Source organism: Neovison vison, chromosome 7 (genome assembly GCF_020171115.1).
Source record: "Neovison vison isolate M4711 chromosome 7, ASM_NN_V1, whole genome shotgun sequence".
In the NCBI taxonomy this organism is placed as follows: Eukaryota; Metazoa; Chordata; class Mammalia; order Carnivora; family Mustelidae; genus Neogale; species Neogale vison.
This window is the reverse complement of record NC_058097.1, coordinates 12839189-12861469: the sequence shown is the minus strand read 5'-3', so window position 1 is coordinate 12861469 and position 22281 is coordinate 12839189. Positions and strand designations below refer to the sequence as shown.

General features: G+C 54.4%; 1 protein-coding gene and 1 non-coding gene across 2 annotated transcripts in view; both read left to right on the top strand.

Annotated features, from left to right (window-relative positions):
- The window catches only part of VAC14 (VAC14 component of PIKFYVE complex), a 98811-nt gene that overhangs the window by 12784 nt on the left and 63746 nt on the right, over window positions 1-22281 (top strand). Inside the window, exons 3-12 of the mRNA XM_044255772.1 lie at window positions 81-248; window positions 1055-1117; window positions 1865-1972; window positions 2465-2574; window positions 2865-2971; window positions 3914-4048; window positions 4500-4652; window positions 11110-11179; window positions 17869-18013; window positions 18284-18349. Of these exons, the coding sequence (XP_044111707.1) occupies window positions 81-248; window positions 1055-1117; window positions 1865-1972; window positions 2465-2574; window positions 2865-2971; window positions 3914-4048; window positions 4500-4652; window positions 11110-11179; window positions 17869-18013; window positions 18284-18349 (1125 nt within the window). The remainder of the gene's footprint in view (window positions 1-80; window positions 249-1054; window positions 1118-1864; window positions 1973-2464; window positions 2575-2864; window positions 2972-3913; window positions 4049-4499; window positions 4653-11109; window positions 11180-17868; window positions 18014-18283; window positions 18350-22281) is intronic.
- On the top strand, window positions 5622-5692 carry TRNAG-GCC. The gene has a single exon. It is a non-coding gene; the product is annotated as a tRNA-Gly (tRNA).

Genomic DNA, 22281 nt, shown 5'->3' with positions numbered 1-22281 from the left:
TGCTGGGGCTGGGTGGGGGGCTGCGGGCCCATGGCCTGGCCCACCGTGAGCTGTGTCTCCTCCTGTCCCCCTGCCTGCAGGACTCGGGGCTGTACCTGAAGGAGCTCATCGAGCCCGTGCTCACCTGCTTCAACGATGCCGACAGCCGGCTGCGCTACTACGCGTGCGAGGCGCTATACAACATCGTCAAGGTGGCCCGTGGCGCCGTGCTGCCCCACTTCAACGTGCTCTTCGACGGGCTCAGCAAGGTGACTGGCCCCCGCTGCCCAGGGCCGGCCTGAGCCTGAGCCTGCCTGGCCCCCACGGGACCCTTGGGGCCCCTCCCCGCAGAGGCAGGCGAGCGGATGAACGCAGGCCTGCGGGCGCCGGCCGTCTGTGCAGTCTCATCATTGTCTCATGGCCTTGCAGGGAAGTTTGATTTTTATTTTTTTCCCACTTCTCTAGTAACTGATTTTTATCACAGTTGATGAAAGTGTCAGTCCCCCAGAGTGTAGCAGAAACACAGGTAGTTTGAGGAGTCCCAGCCTCCCTTACAGAAGGCGAAAACGGTGAATCCCTAGTACATACTGCATTTCTCCCACGAGGGCAGCACCGCCCGTAAGCGCTGGAAAAAGCTCTGCTTACAAAGGCCGAGGAGCCCCTGACATAGCATCCTCTGGGCGCACCTCTGGGCAGAGCGGCCTCGAAGCTTTGCAGCCTGGCCGACCGCCCCAGTTATCCCCGGGCCACTGCCTCAGTCCCCGCCTCCCAGAGCAGAGCAAGGACCCAGTGTGTTAGGATGGGAAACCCCCGAGGAAGGCTGGTGGGAACCCAGTACCTGGTCTGGTGGCAGCCGGTGCCAGAGGTCCCCGCGCGGAACCAGAAGTCTGCGCATGTCCGTTCCTCAGCCACGTGCCATGTTGCCTGCCCCTACCTCCCCACCTACCTCCCTGCCATCCTTTGGTTGAGTCCCTGAAGGAGGTTCCTGCCAGGGACTTGGCTCTGTGAGTTTTTAGTAGCTTCCTGGTCCTGTATATTGACTGTAATCATCTCTCTGTTTCTGGATCTCTCGTAGTTGGCTGCAGACCCAGACCCCAATGTGAAGAGTGGATCTGAGCTCCTAGACCGCCTTTTAAAGGTAGTACTTGGTTCCTACTTATATTTTGGAATCTGTCTCTTCCATCTGTCTATACAGCTTATAAATTCTGTCTTTGGGGTCGCTCTTCCTATTTTTCAAAAATTTTTTCATTTATGTACAGTAGAAGTGACTCTGGTGTACATTTCTTGTTTATTTCATTGATTTGTGTATTTTTTTTTTTTTTGAGAGGGAACACAACCAGGGGGAAGGGTAGAAGGAGAAGGAGAAGTGGATTCAGTCCCAGGATGCCAGGATTATGACCTGAGCCAAAGGCAGCCGTTTAACGAGCTGAGCCGTCCAGACGCCTTCAGTGTACAGTTCTGTGGCAGGTGTACAGACTTGTGTCACCAGCACAATCAGAATACAGAAACATTTTATCACCCCAAACATCCCTTCCTGCTAGCCACACCCAGGACAAGGAAGAACGGCCATCCCCTCCCATTCCCACCCTGCTCCCAGTGACAGTGCTGCTGATGGTCAGCTGACCAGGGCGTGTGATCAGATGTAGGGTTTTACTGTATGATTTTCCTCTTGACTCTGATTCCTGCTTTTACCCCAGTGTTTTTGCTCTTCCCTTGGCCTGTTGCGAGGGCAGTTGCTCTGGGACCTCTCCTCTGTAGCCGGAGCTCTGTCATTTTCATCTGCGGCCCCCTGACCCCTGGAGCTAGACCCTGGGCCCGTAATTCAGTCAGGTCAGGCTGCCCTTAGCCTCTGGCTCTCAGCAGCTCATGTGCCTTTGATCCACAGGACATTGTGACGGAAAGCAACAAGTTCGACCTGGTGGGCTTCATCCCTTTGTTGAGGGAGAGGATTTACTCCAACAACCAGTACGCCCGACAGTTCATCATCTCCTGGGTAAGGGCCAGCCCCGTGACAGTTTCTCCAGCCACAAGGAGCCTCTGGTTCAGTAGAATCTGCCCTCTGGCACAGCCTGGGCAGTTCCTGTGGCTGAGAGTAGCCTCATTGTTAAACCTCTAAGGGCCAGTTACATAAGGTCATCCAGACACGCTTATTTCGGTCTGCCCCAGAGCCCGTCATGTTTGCCCCTGATGATGCAGTTCTTTCCTTGTCCGGGGAAACACCCCCATGCCTCTTTAAAGCTGGGGGTGCCATTGTCAGCAGCCATACCTGAGCCTTGTCTGTCCTTTCCCTTCTCCCTTGGAGCCAAGTCACCGTTCTCCTGCATGTTTAACAAAAGCCCTGTCTGGGGCAGTGGAGGGGGTTGCTGTAGGGCCGTGAAACACATCATCAGCAGGGCCACCTTCTCCCTGCCCAGCCCCAGAGCACTGGTGAGGAGGGATCCTAGGCTGGTATAACTTTCCCTCCCGATTTCTTTCCCTGGATCAGATCCTGGTTCTGGAGTCTGTGCCAGACATCAACCTGCTGGATTATTTGCCGGAGATCCTGGATGGGCTCTTCCAGATCCTGGGAGACAACGGCAAAGAGATTCGGAAAATGTGAGTGGAGGGAGGGGGTGGGCAGCTGCTCGGTACACACCCCCCCCACACCCAGCAGAGGGGTGGCTGCGGGGGAAGAAGTTCAGTCTCTCAGGCCTGGCTCATGTGCTTCCTGCCTCGAGGGAAGCAGAGAGCTCGTCTACCCCCACCCTCTAGAAAATAGCCATCCAGCAGCTGCGAAGTGTGGTCCCCTCTCAGAGGGCCCCCCCAGAGCAGAAGCGGGCTCCAGGAGAGGGTCCTCCAGCCCTGGCTGGTGTATGCTATTTTCCTTCTCCTCCTCTCATTGGTAGGTGTGAGGTGGTCCTTGGAGAATTCCTGAAAGAAATTAAGAAGAATCCCTCCAGTGTTAAGTTTGCAGAGATGGCCAACATCTTGGTGATCCACTGCCAGACCACAGGTGGGTATGAAGGACCCATGGCCACCGCCACCAACTTGGAAGCAGCAAGAGCCCCAGTAGGAGTATGAACCTGCCCCCAACTGGACTGGGGCAGTGCGGTGGAGGGTCCCTGGGGGAGGGAGATCAGGTCCTCCCAACACTGTGGAGGCCCTTGCACTTGGTCTGACCTTGGAGTAAGAACTAGAGACCGTCTTGCTGGGAAGCTTGGCATTTCACTGTGAATTGAAACACTTGCAGGTTGGTCTTTATCCATGAGCTTCTGCTGAGTATCAAACCCCCGCAGAACTGACTGCCTCACAGCGGGGCTACTTAGTGTTGGTCGGGAATCTCTAGGTCAGCTTGGTAGCGCCGTTCACCTGGACCAGGCTTAGCAGCACTTGGTTATACAGCCACAGTCCCCTGAGAGGTCCCCTGAGGCCGGATGGTCTGGGATGGCCTCACTCATGTCTCCCAGTTAGCTGGCCTGGGAAGCAGGGACCGTTGGTCCATGGGTCTCATCGTCCAGCATGCTAGCCCAGATGCATTCACATGACATCCGTGAGGTCCTAAGACCTGCGGTAGAGGGGATTAAGGCCTCTGGAGGCCTAGACTTGAACCCACCACACCTTCACTTCTGACACCTCTGCTGGCCGCAGGAGGAAGGCCAGCCCAGACTCAAGCAATGGGGAAGTGAAGTCACCCCTTGACGAGAGCAGCTGTGGAGCCCTTTTCTGGGTGCAGAGGGTGGCGAATCCTGGCCGCCCTTAAGTCTGCGGCAACATTGTGGTGCCCTCCCACCTGGCACCTGCGTGGATCTTTGGAAGGCAGGAGAGTATCCGTGAGGCTAGAAGCAGTGCAGGCCCTCGGGTTTCCCCCAGTCCCTTCCTCAGGCTCTGCCCAGTGGGAGGCAGCACTCCAGCTGCTCGAGCCGACCCTCCTGCAACCCCCCGATTCCTCTTCCAGATGACCTGATCCAGCTGACGGCCATGTGCTGGATGCGGGAGTTCATCCAGCTGGCTGGCCGGGTGATGCTGCCCTACTCTTCCGGGATCCTGACGGCTGTCTTGCCCTGCCTGGCCTACGACGACCGCAAGAAAAGTATCCTTTGCTCCGAAGGAGGCTGGGCCATTGCAGGACCCTGGTGTGGGAGGATGGGGGTTCCCTTATGATCCATCATACCTCCAGATAGCCCCTGGCACCTAGGAAGCCAGCAGCAGAGCAGGACACGGATGGGGGTGCTGGGGTGGCACCAGGGACATGGTGCTACCACCGCTGCCCCCAGGCCTCTCCTGCTTGCGTACAGATCTGGAGCAGCTCTTCCAGGTCCCACAATTGCAAGCCCACAAGCTCACACTGCACTGGGGAGTCCTGTTGGAAGGAAGCCCACCGGGAAAGGTCCTACAAGAAGACAAGAGCATTTCGCGGGGACTCAGGGCAGACTGTCCACTAATCCACTCCTGGGGGGGACCGAGTTCTTGACCAAAGCCAATGACATCAGGTTTAGGGAATACCCCTAGGGTGCGGCTACTCCTTACATCAGTGGACTCAGGCATCAAAGAGGTGGCCAACGTGTGCAACCAAAGCCTGATGAAGCTGGTCACCCCTGAGGATGACGAGCCTGACGAGCCGAAGCCAGTGCTGCAGAGGCAGGCAGAGCCCAACCCCGATGATTCCCCGGCCAAGCAGGAAGGGACACCCAGTGGTGAGTGGGCTCTGCCTCCTGCCCCTGCCCTCCCAGGCTGACTTGATGTGGGGCCTCCATGAACCAGCCCTGGGGACTTCCCAGGTGTTAATTCATTTAATTCTGGTAACTACCCAGGGAGGTAGCAGTAGCTGTTCTCTCCATTCTACAGACGGGCACAGGGAACACAACCAGGATCTGTGTTAAGCCTTTCTAAAACCTTTTTCTGTGTCCGGGTGCAGGAAATGGTTGTTTCCAATGTGGGAAGCTCTGGGGCCTGGCAGAGTGGTCCGGGTGGCAGGGCTTGTGTGGATCTTGGCCATAAACATCCAGCTGCCCAGAAGCTGGCTACCTTGACTGTGCCGGCCGCTCCGGGAAGGAGGCTAAGAATGCTGCGGATGCAGCCTCTTCAGTCCTGGGGGATTGCGCTGCCCAAGTCGGGGTCTTCGCAAAATGAAATGGCTCTGCCGTCCTTTCAGACTCTTTTGACATTGTTGTCTTATTTCTCCAAAACATGAGGAAAACCACTCTTATGTCAATTAGAGTCTGGAGCTGATTCTCTAAATCTTATCTCAAAATCTTATCTCAAACTCAAACTCTGATTCTCTAAATCTTATCTCAAAACTGTGACTTTTTTTACTAAGAGGCTTCTGTCTTCTGTGAGAGGGCACTGATGAGCTGATGTTCTCCTTTGCGGAGTCAGAGAGTAAACTGATATGAGGCTGATGCACATTTTTAAGGCTAACAGACCCAGGTCTGGAACCTTACTTCCAGGAGCCAAAAGAATTTCTAAGAATTTCTCCCGTCGCCATTCTCCAACTTCTCTTGAACATCTGAGCAGTACGTCAGGCACATGGCCTGGCCTTGGCTGGCCGGAGCAGCAGCAGCATTCCATATGCCGGACCAGCTCTAGGGTCAGGTTACAGCTGTGCATCGCTTTGGTGAGCCAGAGCAGCAAAACAGCTGGAGACACAGCACCCCGCAGGTGGAGCATTGGTGGTTCAGTGGTAGAATTCTCGCCTGCCACGCGGGAGGCCCGGGTTCGATTCCCGGCCAATGCAGTAGCTGTGACCTTTTGGATAGCTCCTTGAAAAAGAAAATTTGAGAAGATAAAGCCCCTCTCAAGGCAGGAGCTTTCTTATCAGGAGAAACTAGAATCTCAGGAATAGACCTGCTTACTGTACTTTGACTGATGTATGAGTATTTTATCATCTTTTCATTTTTAGATTCTCATTTTAGAAAATTTGGAAAGTAGAGAAAAATATAAAGAAGCAAGACTGCCCCCTACAAGAGAGAATTAATGTAATCTTGGCATTTTTTTCCCATTACATACATATAACATAATGAGATGTATGTTTTCCATGTATATATGTATACACATATACATATATATATGAGATTATACAGTTTACATAATCCCACATCCTGCTTTTTTTGTTTGTGGGATGGCTTCTACTGGTTTTTGTTTTGTTTTCCTTTGTTTTGTTTTTTGCTTGAGAAATTGCAACACGGAGAAGTTGTATTTTATACTGACTTTAACAGTTAATGCCTCTTAACCCATTGAGTCAGAAAGTAGGATAATGGTTGCCAAGGCGGAGGGAAAGAGGGAATTGGATACCCGGATATCGTGGATATCTTCGGGGGGGTGATGGAAATGTTCTAGAATTAAATAGTGGTGAGCTTACAGAACTTTGTGGTTTTACAAACAACCATCAAGTTGTATGCTTTAAAATGGTGAGTTTTATGTTACATGAAATATGTCTTATTTTTTTAAAAAAGTTGCGTCGTCCCCCAAAGTGGAACCTAGCAGCCCCAACCCCACCTTTTCTGCTTATGTGGCAACACGTCAGGCCCTGTGGGAGGGAACCACTGTCTTCTGCAGGTCGTGGCAGCTGCTAAAAACCCCAGCCAGAGCCCTGGGGTTCCACAGGAGTACCGTCGCCTGCCAGAAACCAGGGTGCCGCTGCCAGCCAGCGTAGCTTCTTTCACTGTTTTCGATCATTTTCCTAAGCACTCTCGCAGCAGCTCCCTGCTTAGGCTCCCACGCCAGACCGGGGTACAGTCAGGCAGCTTGGCTCTGGCTTTTACTGCCTCATAAACAGCATTTCAGCAGATGCAAAGCTCAGTTTCTGGTAGTTCCTAGAGATGATGACAGCTAATCTGGGGCTCCACATCCACGCAGACCTGCTCAGTTTGTAACCACAACTGTGCCAAAGGGCTGGGAGAAGGCCCCAGCCAGCCAGGAGACGGCGATGATTCAGCCGGTTGAGTCAACAGGTTCATCCCAGCCTCTGGCCCTTTTTCTCATTACTGTTTTGCTCCACTGCTCCAGCGCTGGTCACCTGGCCAGAGGCAGGAATTCCTGCCTCCTCTCCCTCATCGTTGGGGAGCGCTGGGTTGCTGGGGGAGATAAGATCCATGACGAGGCTTATCAGTCAGGCCTCTGTGCGTGGGCATACACGTGCATGCGTGCACTTCGCCCTTACCGCTGGTCATGGGGCCTCCGCTGTGCCACACTGCCCCCAGCCCCTCTCCACTTGCTCTGGCTTCCCCTTGGCCCTGCCACTTCAGGGGTCCATAATGCAGTGTCCTTGCTCCAAGTTCCTGTAGCCCTTGATCTAATCTGTGTTCCCTCTTCCCCTCCATGATGCTGCCTGGGTGTCTCAAGAGTCCTGGTCTAGATTCTGGGGTCAGAGTGGCCTGCTGCTGAGTCCTGGCTTCATTAACCTCCTTTCTGTTGCCCTTGGACAAGTCACTGAGCCTTCTTAAGTCTCTGATTCCTTATTTGGGTAACAATAATAATACCAAACCTATAGTGTGATGGTCAGTTTTAAGCAAGATATTTGCTTATAAAGCTTTTAGCACATGGCAAAGGCCAGACACTCTCAGGAACAGGCGCTTTCATGTCAAATTGTAATAACACATGCATAGCACATACCTACCTACTCAGCAAGGCCCTCAGCGCAGGGCTTTTAGGTCCTAGTTGTTTATGACCAGCCTTCCCCAGGTGGTAATGCACCCCTGGTAGGTCCTAAATGAGGGACCGTAGAGGGTCAGGGGCAGAAGTTCATGTCACAGGTGAGGGGGCAGCTGTCAATAGGGTTTCCAGGAGAGGGCTGCCAACCCCCGCTGGTGGGCGTGTAATGGACTCCATCCATTCGCAAGACTTTGACGGGCCTGGACCTCTCAGCAGTGTCTGTGGGCCGTGCAGATGCAGGTGGACTGGACCCGAGTCCTGCCCGCAGGGAGCTCAGGGCCAGACCCACAGCTGCTCAACCACTAAATCATGTGTGGCCCTCTATGTGGTCGCACAGGACGGGGGGCTCCATGCCAGGTCCGTGTCAGGCATCTGAACTGATCTGTTCCTTCTCCTTAGCTTCCACTCAGCCCCCACCACACCCAGGATTTGACTCTGATTGTAAAGGAAAGACACGTGCCCTGTGGAGATTCGCGGGGAGGAAGCGTTCCCTGTGAGAGAGGCGCGGAGTAAGCCAGGGAAGTACGGTGTGTGGTCGATCTGTTCGGCAGCCTGTGTCGGAAGCCATAACGTTTAAGAACTTGTGCTTAGGAAATCAAGCTCCCAGTGAAGCAGGTGTTAGCTCACGTACTGTCCCGACGAGCCCGTGCGGTAGGCACTGGTTACCCTGTCATACAGGTGAGGGACTGGCAGCGAAGTCAGGTGAGCCGCCCGGGGTCACACAGGAGTCCGGGCTCAGACTTGGGCCCAAGGGCTCTGAGACCGGCCGCTAGCGCTGCTCACACCTTGACTCCCTGAGGAGGGAGTAATCCAAAACAGGAAGCCACGGATGTACAGCTTGACTGGGAATGGGAGCACTGCAGAGCAAGACAGTCTACCATTTTTACTCATCAACTTGGCAAAATGTGAAAGATTACTAAGACCCCTGTGTGAGGCTTGCTGGGGATCGACTGCTCCTGTGTTCCTGAAGTGCATTTGTCATCAGTAGAACCTTCCTAAAGAACAACTTAGCAATGTGGATTAAAACCTAAAATGCCTGACCCTTTCCCCCAGCAGCATCCCCTGAGGTGGAATCCCAGAGACGTGCGCTCACATAGGAGGAGGCATGGGGGAGGGGAAGAGTGAAGGTTAGGAAACAATCGGAATTAATTCGATGCCTATTTCTGACACTGGGTCATTTCATCTACAAATGTGTGTGTTTCTAGAAGTCAAGAGGGAAGAGGCTGCCGGGGGCGTGGAGTCCTGGCCGCCAGTCCAGGCTAGCCCACCCAGGCTTCCCTGCAAGTCCTCCTCCCCTTTGAGCCCAGACATGTTTCATCAGTCTCAGGCCACACCTGTCCCCACCAAGCTGTGCCCCATCCCCTAAAGGGCCTCTGGGACTAGAGGAGACAGGCAGCAACTCTGAGCCTTTCTGTTCAACATAGAAATCAAGGCCCTCTTTACCTGGGGATGGGGAGGGGGGTGGTGGCGGTCTGTGGTCCACAGGAACAGCACTGCTTTAAGACATACTACAAGGTAGGACCAAAAAAGGGGGGGGGCAGAAAATATTCTATGATTCCATTTATATTACAGAACAAAATGAAGGAAAGCAAAAGTTGGTGAGGGATACTTGCCTAACCAAAAGTTGTTACCTGCACAATACAATAAACTAAGATTGAAGGTTAGGGAGATATGGGCTGTGCTTTGCTTTGCTTGTAATTTTTACCATGAGAATATGTTTTGCTTATATAATTTAAAGCTTCTAAGAGGTCAAGGCTAGCACCATTTGAACAACAATACATAAATAATGATAGTTTTATTTTGTAATCCACAGAATAAAATATATATACATAATGATATGGATGGTTGGGAAGGGGCAGTTTTTCAAGGTAGAGGAATTCCAGTTCATAAATGCAGAAGGACAGAGAAAAACAGATGATCACCACTAGGGAAACTCTACAGTCATTATTATTACAGACCCCACTGATGGATGCAAAATCTGCAGGGGAAAGTTTGAGGAAAAAACTGGATATTTGTTTAGTCTCAGGTCTTCTCCAAGATATTTCCTTATTACAAAAAGGAGACTAGTAACTCCCAGGAGAGAAACCCAGCAGACACTACCACGATCGGGTGATTAGGTTAGCACCACCGATAACAACACAGACATCACATCTCCCCTGACATGAGGCACTGAGAAGGTGATCAGATCACTGTGGGGTGCTCTTCCAGAAACGTGTAACTTCAGCCTCATCATGAGAAAACACGCGACCAACCCACGTGACAACATATTCTGCAGAGTAACTGGCCAGGCCTTCTGTATTACTGAGTTCATGAAAGATAAGGAAAGTCTGCTGAACGGTCCCCGATGGGAGGGGATGAAACCAGGACTACTCAATGCAGCAAGTGCTCCTGGATTCTATCCCGGAGCGAAGGGCGTGAGTGGAAAAACCAGGGGCATTCTGGTTTTGTTCAGTCTTGTGTCAGTGCGTTTTCTCTGGTTTGGTAACATAGGATGTTAACACTGGGAGCAGCGGGGTGAAGGGCAAACAGAGTTCTGTGCTACTTTTGCAACTTTTCAAAAATCTAAAATTATTTTCAAATAATTGTTTTGTTTTGCTCTTTTTAAGAAAATGGGTTTCACAGGCTCTCACCCCTAGCTCTCAGTAACTTCTAGTCTACGATCTCTCTTTTTAGATCTACCCGTTCTGGACATTTCACACAAATGGAATCCCTACAATATGTGCGCTTTTGCAACTAGGTTCTTTGCCTTGGCATGTTTTTGGTGTTGATCCACTTTGGAGCACATATCCGTGTTTCACGCCTTGTTATTGCTGAATAATAGTCCATTGTACGGTTCTAGCACATTTTATTGATCCGTTCATCAGCTCATCGGCAGTTGGATTGCTCTGAACATGGTGTGCGGTTCCGGTGTGGCCAGAAGTGCCCTTTGCTCTGGGGTATCCGTCTCGGAGTGGAACTGCCGGGTCATAGGGTAACTGCCTGAGCTCTCAAGGAATTGCCAGGCAGTTTGCCAGAGCATCGGCACTGTTCTACATTCCCACCCACAGGGTCCAGGGGTTTTTGTTTCTCCACAGCCTCACGTGGCTTACTGTCTTTGTTTTAGCCCCCGTGGTGGGTGTGAAGTGGTCCCTCCCGGAAGCTTTGATTTACATTACCCCGGTGGCTGATAATGTGGACCTGGACCGTCCCAGGAGTGGTTTGTGACAACCGCTGCCCTCCAGCCGGCAGTCCCTTCTGAGATTTCCCAGATGTGTGAGCACGGGTGTCCTTCTCCTTTTGAGATCGCGGCGCCTAAAATCTTCCAAGCATGGGTGCTCTCCAGCAGGCTTTGGGGAAGGAGTGGCACTGTGTCCTCGGGGCTCCCGAGCTAAGTCCTTTTCAAGAGCCAGAGTCAAGGTTTGGGGAGCTAGAGAGTCTGTGTCTTTATAGCGGGGATCTCATTCCCTCCAAAGACCCCAGCAGCGCTCGGGCATGACCCCTTGTTCTTCTCACTGTCCCCAGGAGGCCCCGATGGCTCTTGTGACTCCAGCTTCAGTGGCGGCGGCGGCGGCGGCGTCTTCACGCCAGCCAGGTAAGTGGCTTGTGCCAGCCGGAGGTGTTGATAGAAAGCAAGCAGCCTAGATCTTTCTGGGTGCTGGAGACCGCAGGGGAGACCCGGGGCAAACTCTCCATTGGAGGGAGTCTGCAGGACGCTCAGCGAACCCACTCCTGCAGCTGTGACAGACGGTGGCCGTGGGGAGAGTTGAGAAGCCGCTGGGGGTCAGCAAGTACGAGCTGTAAAAGTACCACCAGTGCGTGGTGACCACAGGGACACACATACAGACACCTTCGCCCAGCACTTTTGCTTGTCCGGAAAATGTGGGGCTGTTAGGACTGACAAGGAGAAGGCCGTTCCAGAGGCCGTGGGGCACAGAGACCGGGCAGCCGCAGGCCTCTCCCGGGCGCCAGGTCGGCTGTCGTTGCGCAGCCTTCCACGTGGGGGCGGTGCAGGCCCAGCAGCAGGAGCATCCCCTTCCCCGCGGTTTCCCACATCCTGTGTGCAGGGAATGGCCTCCTCTCCCCCCTCCCCCGAGGGAGTTCTGGCCGTTCTGTCCCTGTCCTGAGTCCCCTGGACTCGCCCTCATGTCAGTTTTTCTGTGGGGCTGGCAGCGGATGGCATTCTCCTGCCAAGAGTGTCTTCCCTCTGAGCTCAACACTGCACCCGGGCCCTGGGGGGCGGCTTACTCTGGAGGAGGAGATCTGCGCTCAACCCCCGAGAGGCTCTCTTCTCCCCAGACTTTCAGGATCTTTCCTCCTTCTGTGACATTTGTTCATTTGTTCATCTCTCAGGACCCTGTGGGGGTGTTCACAGTGTGTGAGTGCTGGCTGTGGATGTGGATCGCCCCGGGACCTCTCCTAATCGCCCGAGCAAGGCAGTAGACGTGTGTTCGGCCCGTTAGTTGTCTCATGTTCCTAAGTACCTGCCTGCATTCAGCCCCGCAGGTTCCAAGATGGGACCCCTGACTGTGGTCCCCAACTTTGAGGTTCTCCAGTGGGGAGACAGAAACAGCACAGTGGTTTCTGGGTGGGGAGCTACTCAGTTTTGGGGACGAGCCATGGTACCTGAGCCTCAGCTCCTGGCTTCGTGGCCAACAAGGCTGATCACGAGCGAGTGCTTCCTCGGCCTGCCGTGCCAAATGCCTTGTCACGTCATTGGGTTTTGCTGATGTTTAAATTCCATGGGGTCATTAGGAGTAGTATTTCCTGCATTTCTGGGCTGAGGAGGGACAAGTGATCTGGGGGCTGCTGTGTATAGCTGGGGTTTAGGAGGGGTCAGTCGCGTGCCGACCAGCTAGAGAACCACAGCAGCAACCCTGCAGGATGGGAAGAGGCTCCGCCCAAAGAGGCGGCAGGACATGGAGAAAGTTGGAGAGATTTTTCCTCCGTTTGGAAGGATGAATTGACAGGATTTGCGAATTCACATGGTGGAGCGAGAGGAGAGACATGAGGGGAAGAATAGCCTCCAGATTTGGGGCTTGAGCCGACTCAGGATATCCTGCACTTCCCAGGCTGGGCTAGAAGGAGGAACAGGTGTGTGAGTGGCCAGTCAAGGGCTCTGTGCCCGTGGCCCTGAGCACCCTCGGGGGCGGTTAAGGAGGCAGGTTTGGATCCCGGATTCTGGAGCTGGGGGACAGATGTGGATGGAGGTGCGGGGAGCTGGCACCCTGCAGAGGGGTCAGCTTCTGTTGTCAAGGCCGTGGGAGCCTGCCTGAGAAGTGGCGGGGCCGCGTGCAGACCTGGGACTTGGAAGGTCTTCTGGCAGCCCCAGGGACGGTCCGTGCAGGAGGGGCAACAGCAGGAGCACCGGAGCCCGTCGCAGACCTGTCACTGTTGTCTAGGCTGCAGGGAATTGTCCTGCTCTACGAGGGTGGTAGTGTGAGATGAAGGGAGGCCTAGGAGGAGGCACAGATCGGATCTCACCGACCGACCATGCAGGTGGGCACGACTCTCTGCCGTCTCACTTAGGAGGCAGGGGCGCCATTTGCCAGGGCAGCTCTGGACGCCGAGGCTTGGAACTGCCTCATTAGAAGCAGGCTTCGGTTTATACCTGTCACTGGGGAGCCTGTGCCAGATCTACCCTTTTGAAATTAAAAACCCAAGAGCAAATCATCTCATGCTTGCTGTCTCCCACGAATGGCCATTTCCTCATGGCACCTGCTGGTCTGCATCAGAGTCATGAAATCTGAGCCAAGGTGCCGGGGCCCCCCACTCCTTGGAGACAGCAGCGGAGGACAGTAGGGTGGGTGCATGCTTCCTCCAGTAGGTGCTGCCAGAGGGGGACTGCGCTTGGGCAAGGAGGCGCCTTCCGGAATCACCAGGACACACATCCCACCCTGTGACCGTCCAGTCCCACTGCCTGCCCACAGCTCCCATGAATCCTCTGCACAGTGGAGTGTAGCCGCCTGGTCACACGTCCTGACTCAGTGGCCTCGCGCCCTGCCTCAGTTTTCCTCATCTGTAAACTGGGTGCAGTGATAGTACCTATCTCCTGGGGCTGTGGTGCACCTATGAATTGAATATGTAAAGAGAATGGAATGGTGCCCGGCCCACGGAAAGCACTTTACATGTTTTCACAACAGTTACTTTAACGAGAACCTCATCATTATGCCCATTTTACAAATGAAACAGGCCCGGAGAGTTTAACTTCTTGCCCAGAGTCACTCAGCTACTTACTGGCCAAACTGGAATTCTCAAGCCAGGCCGGTCTGCCTCCCAAAGCCCACCTTTATTGGTCGCACTGGGAGAGTTAGAGAAGCTTTGCGTGTTAGCCTCCCTCACTCAGCTGCCTGGGAGCTGGACACGGGAGCCCGGGACACGTATTACCGTGCGCACCGGCGTCCGTTCGGATGCCCTGGGCCTTGTCGAGGGCCGAGGGCCGTGGTGTCCTCCGTGACATTCGGTGTAGGTCTCCTGGTATAGCTGGCTGCAGAAAGGCAGGTAGAAAGATCTGGAATTCAGTGCTTCCCAACTTTTAGCATCTGCTCACTGAAAAGAAGGTGTAAAGACACTTTATGAAAAACCAGTGTTGAGTTCAGAAACAATGATCTTTTATTATTAACTTTCTTCTAGTTTGATTAGCATGTACCATATGAGTACCATACAAAGGTACTAACAGAATTAGACATTACAGACATGAAGTGCCACCTCCCAGAGAGAACCACTGGAATTTATCGTTATTTATTGGTAGTATCAGAAGCATTATTTTATGGGTCGGTATTTTAACAGCCACAGTAGTGCCATGCATTTGGAAAACGTAGTACATATATGTGTAAGACATGAGTTATGAGATGCTTTATGAGAAAACACGCGGTGGAAATGGAGTTCTGCAGACACCTTGAAATAACTCCGAAGCCCCCAGGAGTGACTAGTCTAGACTTTTTGGAACCGACACAGAAATATGCTTTAAACTGGGAGAGAGCTCCTTTCTGCTCTCTGGGTAAGGCAAGCCAGGGAGGAGGCCACCCCATCTCCGACCAGGCCAGCAGCAGCTCAGCAGCCGAGCACACCATGCAGCCTGCCCTCCGGAAGACGGGCCCGAGCTCCCGCAGGGTTCGGCATACGGCGGGGGGGCCCAGCACACAGCGGCCGGCCCCACCCAGCCGAGCAGCTGAGAGCCGCCTCCTCGGCAGCTAGTGGGATCCTTCCCAGGCATGGAAACCAGTTTCCCTGGTGCCCTGGGGTGAGCCTGCGTCCCATGAGCCTCCCCTCCAGCCAGCCAGGGGACATGAGACCCAGACAGAGTGTGTCCAGCTAAGGGAACAGGTTTTCAGGGCATGGCTGCGAGGCCCTGAGCAGGTCCCGTGCTATCTCATCCGTGCATGGAAGGATCCAGTTACATGAACCACGAGGTCCCTCTCAGCCGTGCTCTTCTTGCCTTGCCCGCGATCTGAAGGTGCCCATGTCTGGGGAGCTTGGCTGTGGGGGAGATCGGAGAATGTCAGGGCACTGAATGTGCCACTTCACGCACACCAGCTCCATGAAATCCTTCGTCGTTTGGCCTTGAGGGCTGGCCCTTGCTTTTTCCCTCAGTAGACACACTGAGCTGGCCAGAAGTGAAGCCAGGGACCCCCGTAAAGCAAGGAGTCCAGCTGCCCCAGGGACCATCTAGCGTCTTGGCCGCTGGCGTCCCCCCCAACACAGGTCAGACCACGCTTTCCCGGTTTCCTCTGTCGCCCCACACGGAGACGGTCTACTGTACTGATGGGAAGATATATTGAAAAGCATATGTGATGACCTCTTTCTACCTCCGGTACGTGGGGCTGCCGGGTCTGACTGGCCAGGGCGTGGCCGGCCCACAGAGGGGCTGCCATCCTGCCGCCTCTGCCAGGGGCCAGTTGGAAATGGAATCTCTGGAAATGGAAACTCTGCTGAGCCTGGCCTAGTAGGAGGCGGCGGAGTGTGGTGGACGAGGCCACTCTCGACTTCAGCTTCTCACATTCATACTGCTGGTGCTACCGCTTCCCGACTGCTTTATGAGACCCTCTGGGCCCGACGTGCAGGGTGGAGGTCGGGGAGCTGGGCTTGGCGCTGCCTTCCTCCCCACGACTCCTCGCTGCCCAGTACAGTTCTGACTCCCCCGGGGGAGTGGAAACAAGGCCTGGCTCCCACGGGCTCCATTGTGGCTAAGAAAGTGGTGGTAGCGTGCAAGGCACGGGGTCCTCCTGGCACCCTGGGCCCCGTGTGGCAGCTGGAGTGTCCTGCAGCACTTAAGGGAAAGGGACTCACTGTGGACTGGGGGCTCACCAGGTGAGGACAGAAGAGGCCAGGACGGGGCGGCTTCCGCTCCTTCCTCACAGCCTCCCGACCTCCTCCCACGTTAAGGCCTCGGGCTGCAGGTATGCTTCTGGAACTTCTCCAGCTTCTCAAGGAGAAGAGCTACAATACGCCAGAAGGAGCCAGGTAGGAGGCCAGCAGGGTGGGGAAAAGTAGGACTTAGAGATGAGACAGTAAGTCCTGGTCACTGGTAGGAGTAGAGGGAGTGTCTAGGAAGTGGTCAGAGAAGAGGAATGCTCTGGAAGCCATAGGGAGCTCATTAGCTGGACACTGCGCTGTGTCGTCTGTGGTGGTAGCCGCTGTCATGGGGCTGCTGGGCACATGCCGTGTGGCTGTCGGGGTGAGACCTTGCTGGATTTCGAAGACTTAGGACACAGAAAAGGACATGAAGTATCCTATGAATGTCATGTATATTGATTTATATGTTGATCCCATGTTCAAATGCTACTGTTTGGGTATGTTAGATTCATCAAAAATGTATCATTAAAATTGTACCTGTTTCTTGTTACTTGTTAGTACAAAACTGGAAAATGGGAAATTCCATCTGTGGCTCACATTCTGTTTCTATCAGACAGTGTAAGAGAGGAATTGATGAAGAGATTGGCTGGGAACTTGTGTTTGCCATCCTGAACGTGTCTGTCTGTGCCTTAGTTTCCCCATCTGTCTTAGGCTTCCAAAGAACCTAGATGTTTGGATAGTCTCAGAAGCCCCCAGAACTTCTGGCCACATGACTCCTGGGGACATCTCAGGGGCAGCCCGGCCAGAGGCTCAGCATGCCCAGCCCCTCCGGCTACAGGAGTGCCCGCTGTCACCCCTGGAACGAGCGCCACGGGGAGTCATCAAATCATACTAAATAGCAGTTCTGCTGAGCAGTTCAGAGCTGAGAGCGGGGCCCTTTAGGGATTCACATCAAATGAGCTTCAGAGAAGCTGCGGGCGAATCAGGGAAGCGCAGGCATCGAGTTTCTGCTGCAAATGAATAATTGAGCAGCCTAGAAATACCACGCGAGACCGCTTTGTACCGACCGACAGCAGACCTGCCTGGCCAGGGTCCTCGGGAAAGGCAGCCCTGGGTGGCACCTGTCATGACACCTCTGGGCAAAATATGGTACCACTTGTCGGAGGAAGAGAGCCCCTCCCTAATAGCCTGAGGTTCTCTGCCCGTGCTGTCCCCATCACCAAGAACTCCAGCCTCTGCCTTGGGGCCGAGGACTGTGTCCGTCCCCATGCCAGCGGCACCCAGCCTTCTCAGGGCTGCTCAGCAGGACTTCTCTCTCCCTGGAGACCAGCGAGGCTTTGGGCCTGGGAGCCTGTGTCCCGCCGGAGCAAAGCACAGTCAGAACAAGCTCTGTTTCTCAGAGGCAGAGGCTGTGTTGCCTCTTCCCCTGCTCAGTTACAGCTTCACAGGCATCTCTTGTGGCTTCTCAAGTGAGCCAGGCCCCGTGCCAAATGGCCTGGGGTATGGCGAGACCTAAAGCCACGACCCTGTCCTTACTTGAGAAATGTTCTTCGTTTGCCTGGTGAAAAGCCTGTTGGTTCCTCAGACTGCTTGCAGGACTCTCCCCGGGACTGGCCAAAGGTGGCGGGTTGATTTTATCATCTGAGGGTCTGGACTCCATGCCCTGAGGGCTGATGGGGCCCAGCTCCGTGACATCAGATAGGTTTTCTCCTGTCCAGGCCAGGCTCGTGCTGGGGAGGCGGGCGCGCGCGCAGCAGACTGGCCCTCTTCCCCTGTGGGTGGTTGTCAAGGCTCCGGCCTTAGAAAGGAAGGAGGAAGGCCGAGGGGATGAAGCCAGCCCTCCAGGAGCCATGCCGGGAGGGTACCACCTGCCCGCCCCGGACCCCCGCGCCCAGGAGAGGGAGGTGGAGTGCGGTTCTCAGCGCTGTGGCCTTGATGGACCAGCTCCAGTGGCTCCAACCTGGCTTTCCTCCCTAATCTTGCCCACAGCACCGAGAGGGCCCCAGTCACCCTCCACCTCGATGGCATCGTGCAGGTCCTCAACTGCCACCTCAGCGACATGGCCATTGGGATGATGACCAGGATCGCCGTCCTGAAGTGGCTGTACCACCTCTATATCAAGACTCCCCGAAAGGTGAGTCCCAGGGCCCGTCAGCGCCAGAGGCCCTTCCAGGCCGGGGCCTGCTTCGGGGCCCACCTTGATTTTCAGGGCCTGCCTCGTGCTTGGTAGGCTTCTGATCAGTGCAGTACTAGAAAGCCCCAGGCAGGCAGAGGAGTGACAGCTGCTGGAGGGGTCCCGGGAGGGCGTGGGGGTGGTCTGTGCAGGGTAGCGAGACCCCGTTCGTGCTAAATCCAGTGGTGGAGCAGGGGGAGCTGACGGGCAGCTGCCTTCTCTGCTCTGCAGATGTTCCGGCATACCGACAGCCTCTTCCCCATCCTGCTGCAGACGCTATCGGATGAATCTGACGAGGTAGGTCCCCTGTGCCCCCTGCTGTCTGTGCTTGGCTGCCTGGCCTCCCCTTTTGAGTGGCCGATGGGACCTGGTTGATGAGCTCGTTCTTTTGTTTCTTAAATCGGCATCCCCAGAATTGCTCTCTTCCTATCTGGTAAAGTGTGTTGCTTCCAGGGAAAGCCGTGTTTAATGCTCTTGGCTTTGGGAACAAGGACTTCCACCACTAGCCCTTGTCAAGAGCACCGGCTCAGTGCATGGGCAGAACACCAGCCTCGGGGGGATCCGGCTCGTCTGTAGAAGGCGGGGAAGTGGTGGTGGGCCTCTCAGCTGTGGGCTGGGCTCCCGAAGGCAATGTCTGGCCCCACTTAGCTGCCTGACCATCAGTTAAATCGCTTCACGACTCTACCCGTCCAGTTCCTTCTCTGCGCAGTGGGGCAGTGCAGCACATGGCTGGGAGGGTGACTTGACCCTTGGAAGATGCCGAGTGCCGGGCCGACAGCGTGAGCCCCTCCGGAGCTCTGGCTCTGTTCATTTCACCCAGACCTCATTCTGCCTTCTGGTTTGAAATGATCCCTTTAAGCTTTGCTCTGCTGGGGTCATCAAGAGCAGAAGGGGGAGGCTAGCCCAGAGAGGGGGAAAGAGCTGGGTCCTACGTCCTTCAGCCGTCCAGGGGAGCCCCCACCTGTCCCCACCCATTCTCAGTGGCGTTCCATTCTGTGCAATTAGGCTAAGGCAGTTCTTTTTCAGGACTCCCTAGCCTCCCAGCCAAGGGACAGGATTTGCCCCTGGGGGTTGCCATCAGCCAGGGTAGCATCCCTTCTCTCTCCCCATGCCAGCTCCTGGCTGCCTGTCAGATGCTGGACAAGTGGGCCTTGACTGCTCCCTCTCCTTCCCCCTTCTGGGCTGTGGGCAGCTGTGGGCTCCAGGCAGAGCTGTGTGTGCCCCATCAGGCGGTGGGCATGGGAATCCACACTGCCCATTGGGAACGTGAGAGGGGACAAGATCTTGGTGGGCAGGAGGGGGGGCTTCACCGCTCACAGCTCTTTGTGCATGAGGGGCCTGAGGCGGGTACCAGGCTATGTGGGGCCCAGGGTGGTTTTCCTGCAGCCTGAATTTGTTTTCTTGGACCTGAGCTGAAAAGAGATGCACACAGGCAAGTGTCTACCTCTCTGTCCTCTGAGGTACTCTGAGGTACTCCGCATTTCCAGAAAAATCCAAAACAGATGATCTGGGCATCTGCCCTTGACCCCTCCTGGCTGTTCCGCTCACGTGCGCGTGCGCGCGCACAAACACACACACACACACACACACACACACACTCATGGTCTCTCTCTGCCTTCCCCTCAGCACCCCACTGCAGTGTGGGGCCCAGGAGGACACAGCCCGGTTCTGGCTGAGTTAGGGGTGACTCACTGCACAGTCACAGCCCTCATTTCAGTACAGAAAGGAAGAGCAGAACTTTGCTGATTGGTTCCTTCCCTAGGACTTCACTGGAAGCAGCTGAGTTTTCAATCCTTTAAATTGAGTTGTTTAATCCCATCCAGCTCTCTTTGCTCGTGACGGGTTTCTGTGTGCGTGTGCATTTACGGGGAGCAGGAGGAGATGCAGTCCATTAAACAGCTCTGTTCGGGTTGCGGCTGTGGAAACTCGATTTGCTGAAGTGCCAAATGTTCTCGGAGCTTTGGGCATATCTTGCGGGCTCCTGCTGGGAAAGGATTGCAGCAGCTCTTGGGGACAGTCACAGGGCTGAAGGGGGGCTGTTGCCGAAACAGGAGCAGAGAGTCCCTGCTTTCCCATCTCTCCAGGGGAGGGAGATGGCAACCAGGATAATCGGTGGTGAGTCCTGCTTCTGCCCCATCCTGGTTCTTCACCAGCTCCCATTCCTAAGTGTCCCTTACCCATCTCTTTGGTAACCTTGAGGGCATACTGTGTTCTTGGCAATGGAAATACAACCATGAACAACACAGTCTCCCTTATCCTGGAGCTTCCTTTCCGGGGTATCTAGAAATCACTCTTTGGTGGGCTTTCCCAGTATTTCCAAACATAGCCCTGATTTCAAATCAGAGTTCCCTGCGGTTTAAGACCCTGAAAACCTATTCAGTCAAATCAGATCACAGCCAGACTGGTGGGGACAGGCCTCTTCCTATCGATGGCCTCACGGAGACTCCTTCAGGAACAGAATTTAGCTACAGTGTTACATCTAGCCAAGGGGCCTCAAAACTTAGGTTATCCCATTGTTTTGGGTGATTCTTAACCACAGCTTGTATGATGAAGTCATTCCTGTGCCGGGAACTGTGCTTGATTCGGGGTATCTGGGGAACCCTAGACAGTTCTGCGGAGAAGTAGTTACTATTTCCATCTCACAGTTCAGAAAACTCAGAGTGAGGGAGGTGAAGCCCTTCACAACAGCTAGGAGGTGTGAGGCCAAACTCAAAACCAGATCTGTGTGACTCCAAGGCCATCCTCTTGTTCGCTCAGCCATCGGGCCTGCGTTCCCCCAGGTGTTGGTCCCAGCCGGCCCCCATCAGAGCCACGGGGAGGTGGGGAGCTTGTGTTTGGTAAGTCAGCAGCCCCATTTCTGGCTGCCTTCTCTTGTTCCACAAGTTCTTCAGAACAGTTCTCCAGGTAGTGTGGAGAGAGCTGGGGATATCCTACAGAAGTTTCAGCTCCCAGACCCTTTGTCTGTTTTCTTATCGATTTGAAGAGGCTCTTTGAATACACAAAGCGGACCGGGGACATTCCGTTGCAAATAGTTTTCTCTCCCAGTTTGATTGTGAGAAACTCAAATGCTTCTCACCCTTGGTGAGAGTCGCTGGCCTTGGGAAAAAGAGTGTGCCCAGGTGTTCCTGAGACACGAGCTGGGTGCAGGGAGGGGCAGAGCCTCAGAGACCCACCGTGTTCCGTGGCCCCATTGGCACGTGGCCCTGCTGGGGTGTCTTGCCTGTCATTGTCACTCAGTTCTTCTCCAGTGATGTTTGGGAGTCCACGCCCTCCTGGCCCCCTCAGTTGAATCTGCTTTTCCATCATTCGGGATAAGTGGCTGTTTCCTCAGTATCGCCTGCTCCTTGCACACTTCTTATGAAAATTCCTTTTGTCAGAAAGAATTTGCAGGTATCCAATTAAAATTCTTGGCACCAGACAAGAAATCCTCCCATTAGCTGGAGATGCAATTACATGTTTTTAAGAGAAAACGCAACCCTGTTTTCCACAGCATGGAATGTAGGTGCTCGGAGCTTCCTGCCAGACCCTGGTAGGGAGGTAGGCCTGCTTCTTCCCCTGCCTGCAGGATGCCAGCTGTCGGCTACCTCCAAGCCTGCAGCTGCCTGCGCAAGCTCCACCCGTGAGCCCCAGGATGGCTTCTCTCAATGTCCCTGAAGGTGTGGCCAGTCCTGGAGGGGCCTTGGGACCACCCTGAGTCCTCACCCCCAAGCACCGTTGCCTCCCAGCCTGCATCCAGAACCCTCGGGGTGTAAAGCTGGCATCCACTGGTCTCCATCTGTCCAAACCCATAGAACATACAGTGCCGGGAGCGAGCCGTGAGGTAAACTGTGGAACTCTCCCACCCAGGTGCAGGGCTTATCCCTTTTCTGTAAGTCATTTTGTAAAGCCTTCAAGCCTTTTTTGTAGGTCTTACTCATCATGAAGCTTATTTTCAGTATTTTAAATTTTGTCGTGATGTTGAGTGGCATCCCTTTTCAGTAACATTTTCTCCCCAGGTGACAGTGCAGTGGTTTAAGAACACGGGTTTTGGGGTCGGCAGTCCAAGAGTCTGGCTCATCACTCAGAAGCTGGTTTACCTTGAACTTGAGCCAATGAGCTGGTCTCCCTGAGCCCCAGTTTGCTTATCCGAAAACCGAGAATAATGGGAGAGGCACCCGCCTAGGTGTGGTCCCCCAGGCGAGCATTAAATGAGGTCATGGGTCTAGAGTACACGACACATGTGAACACGT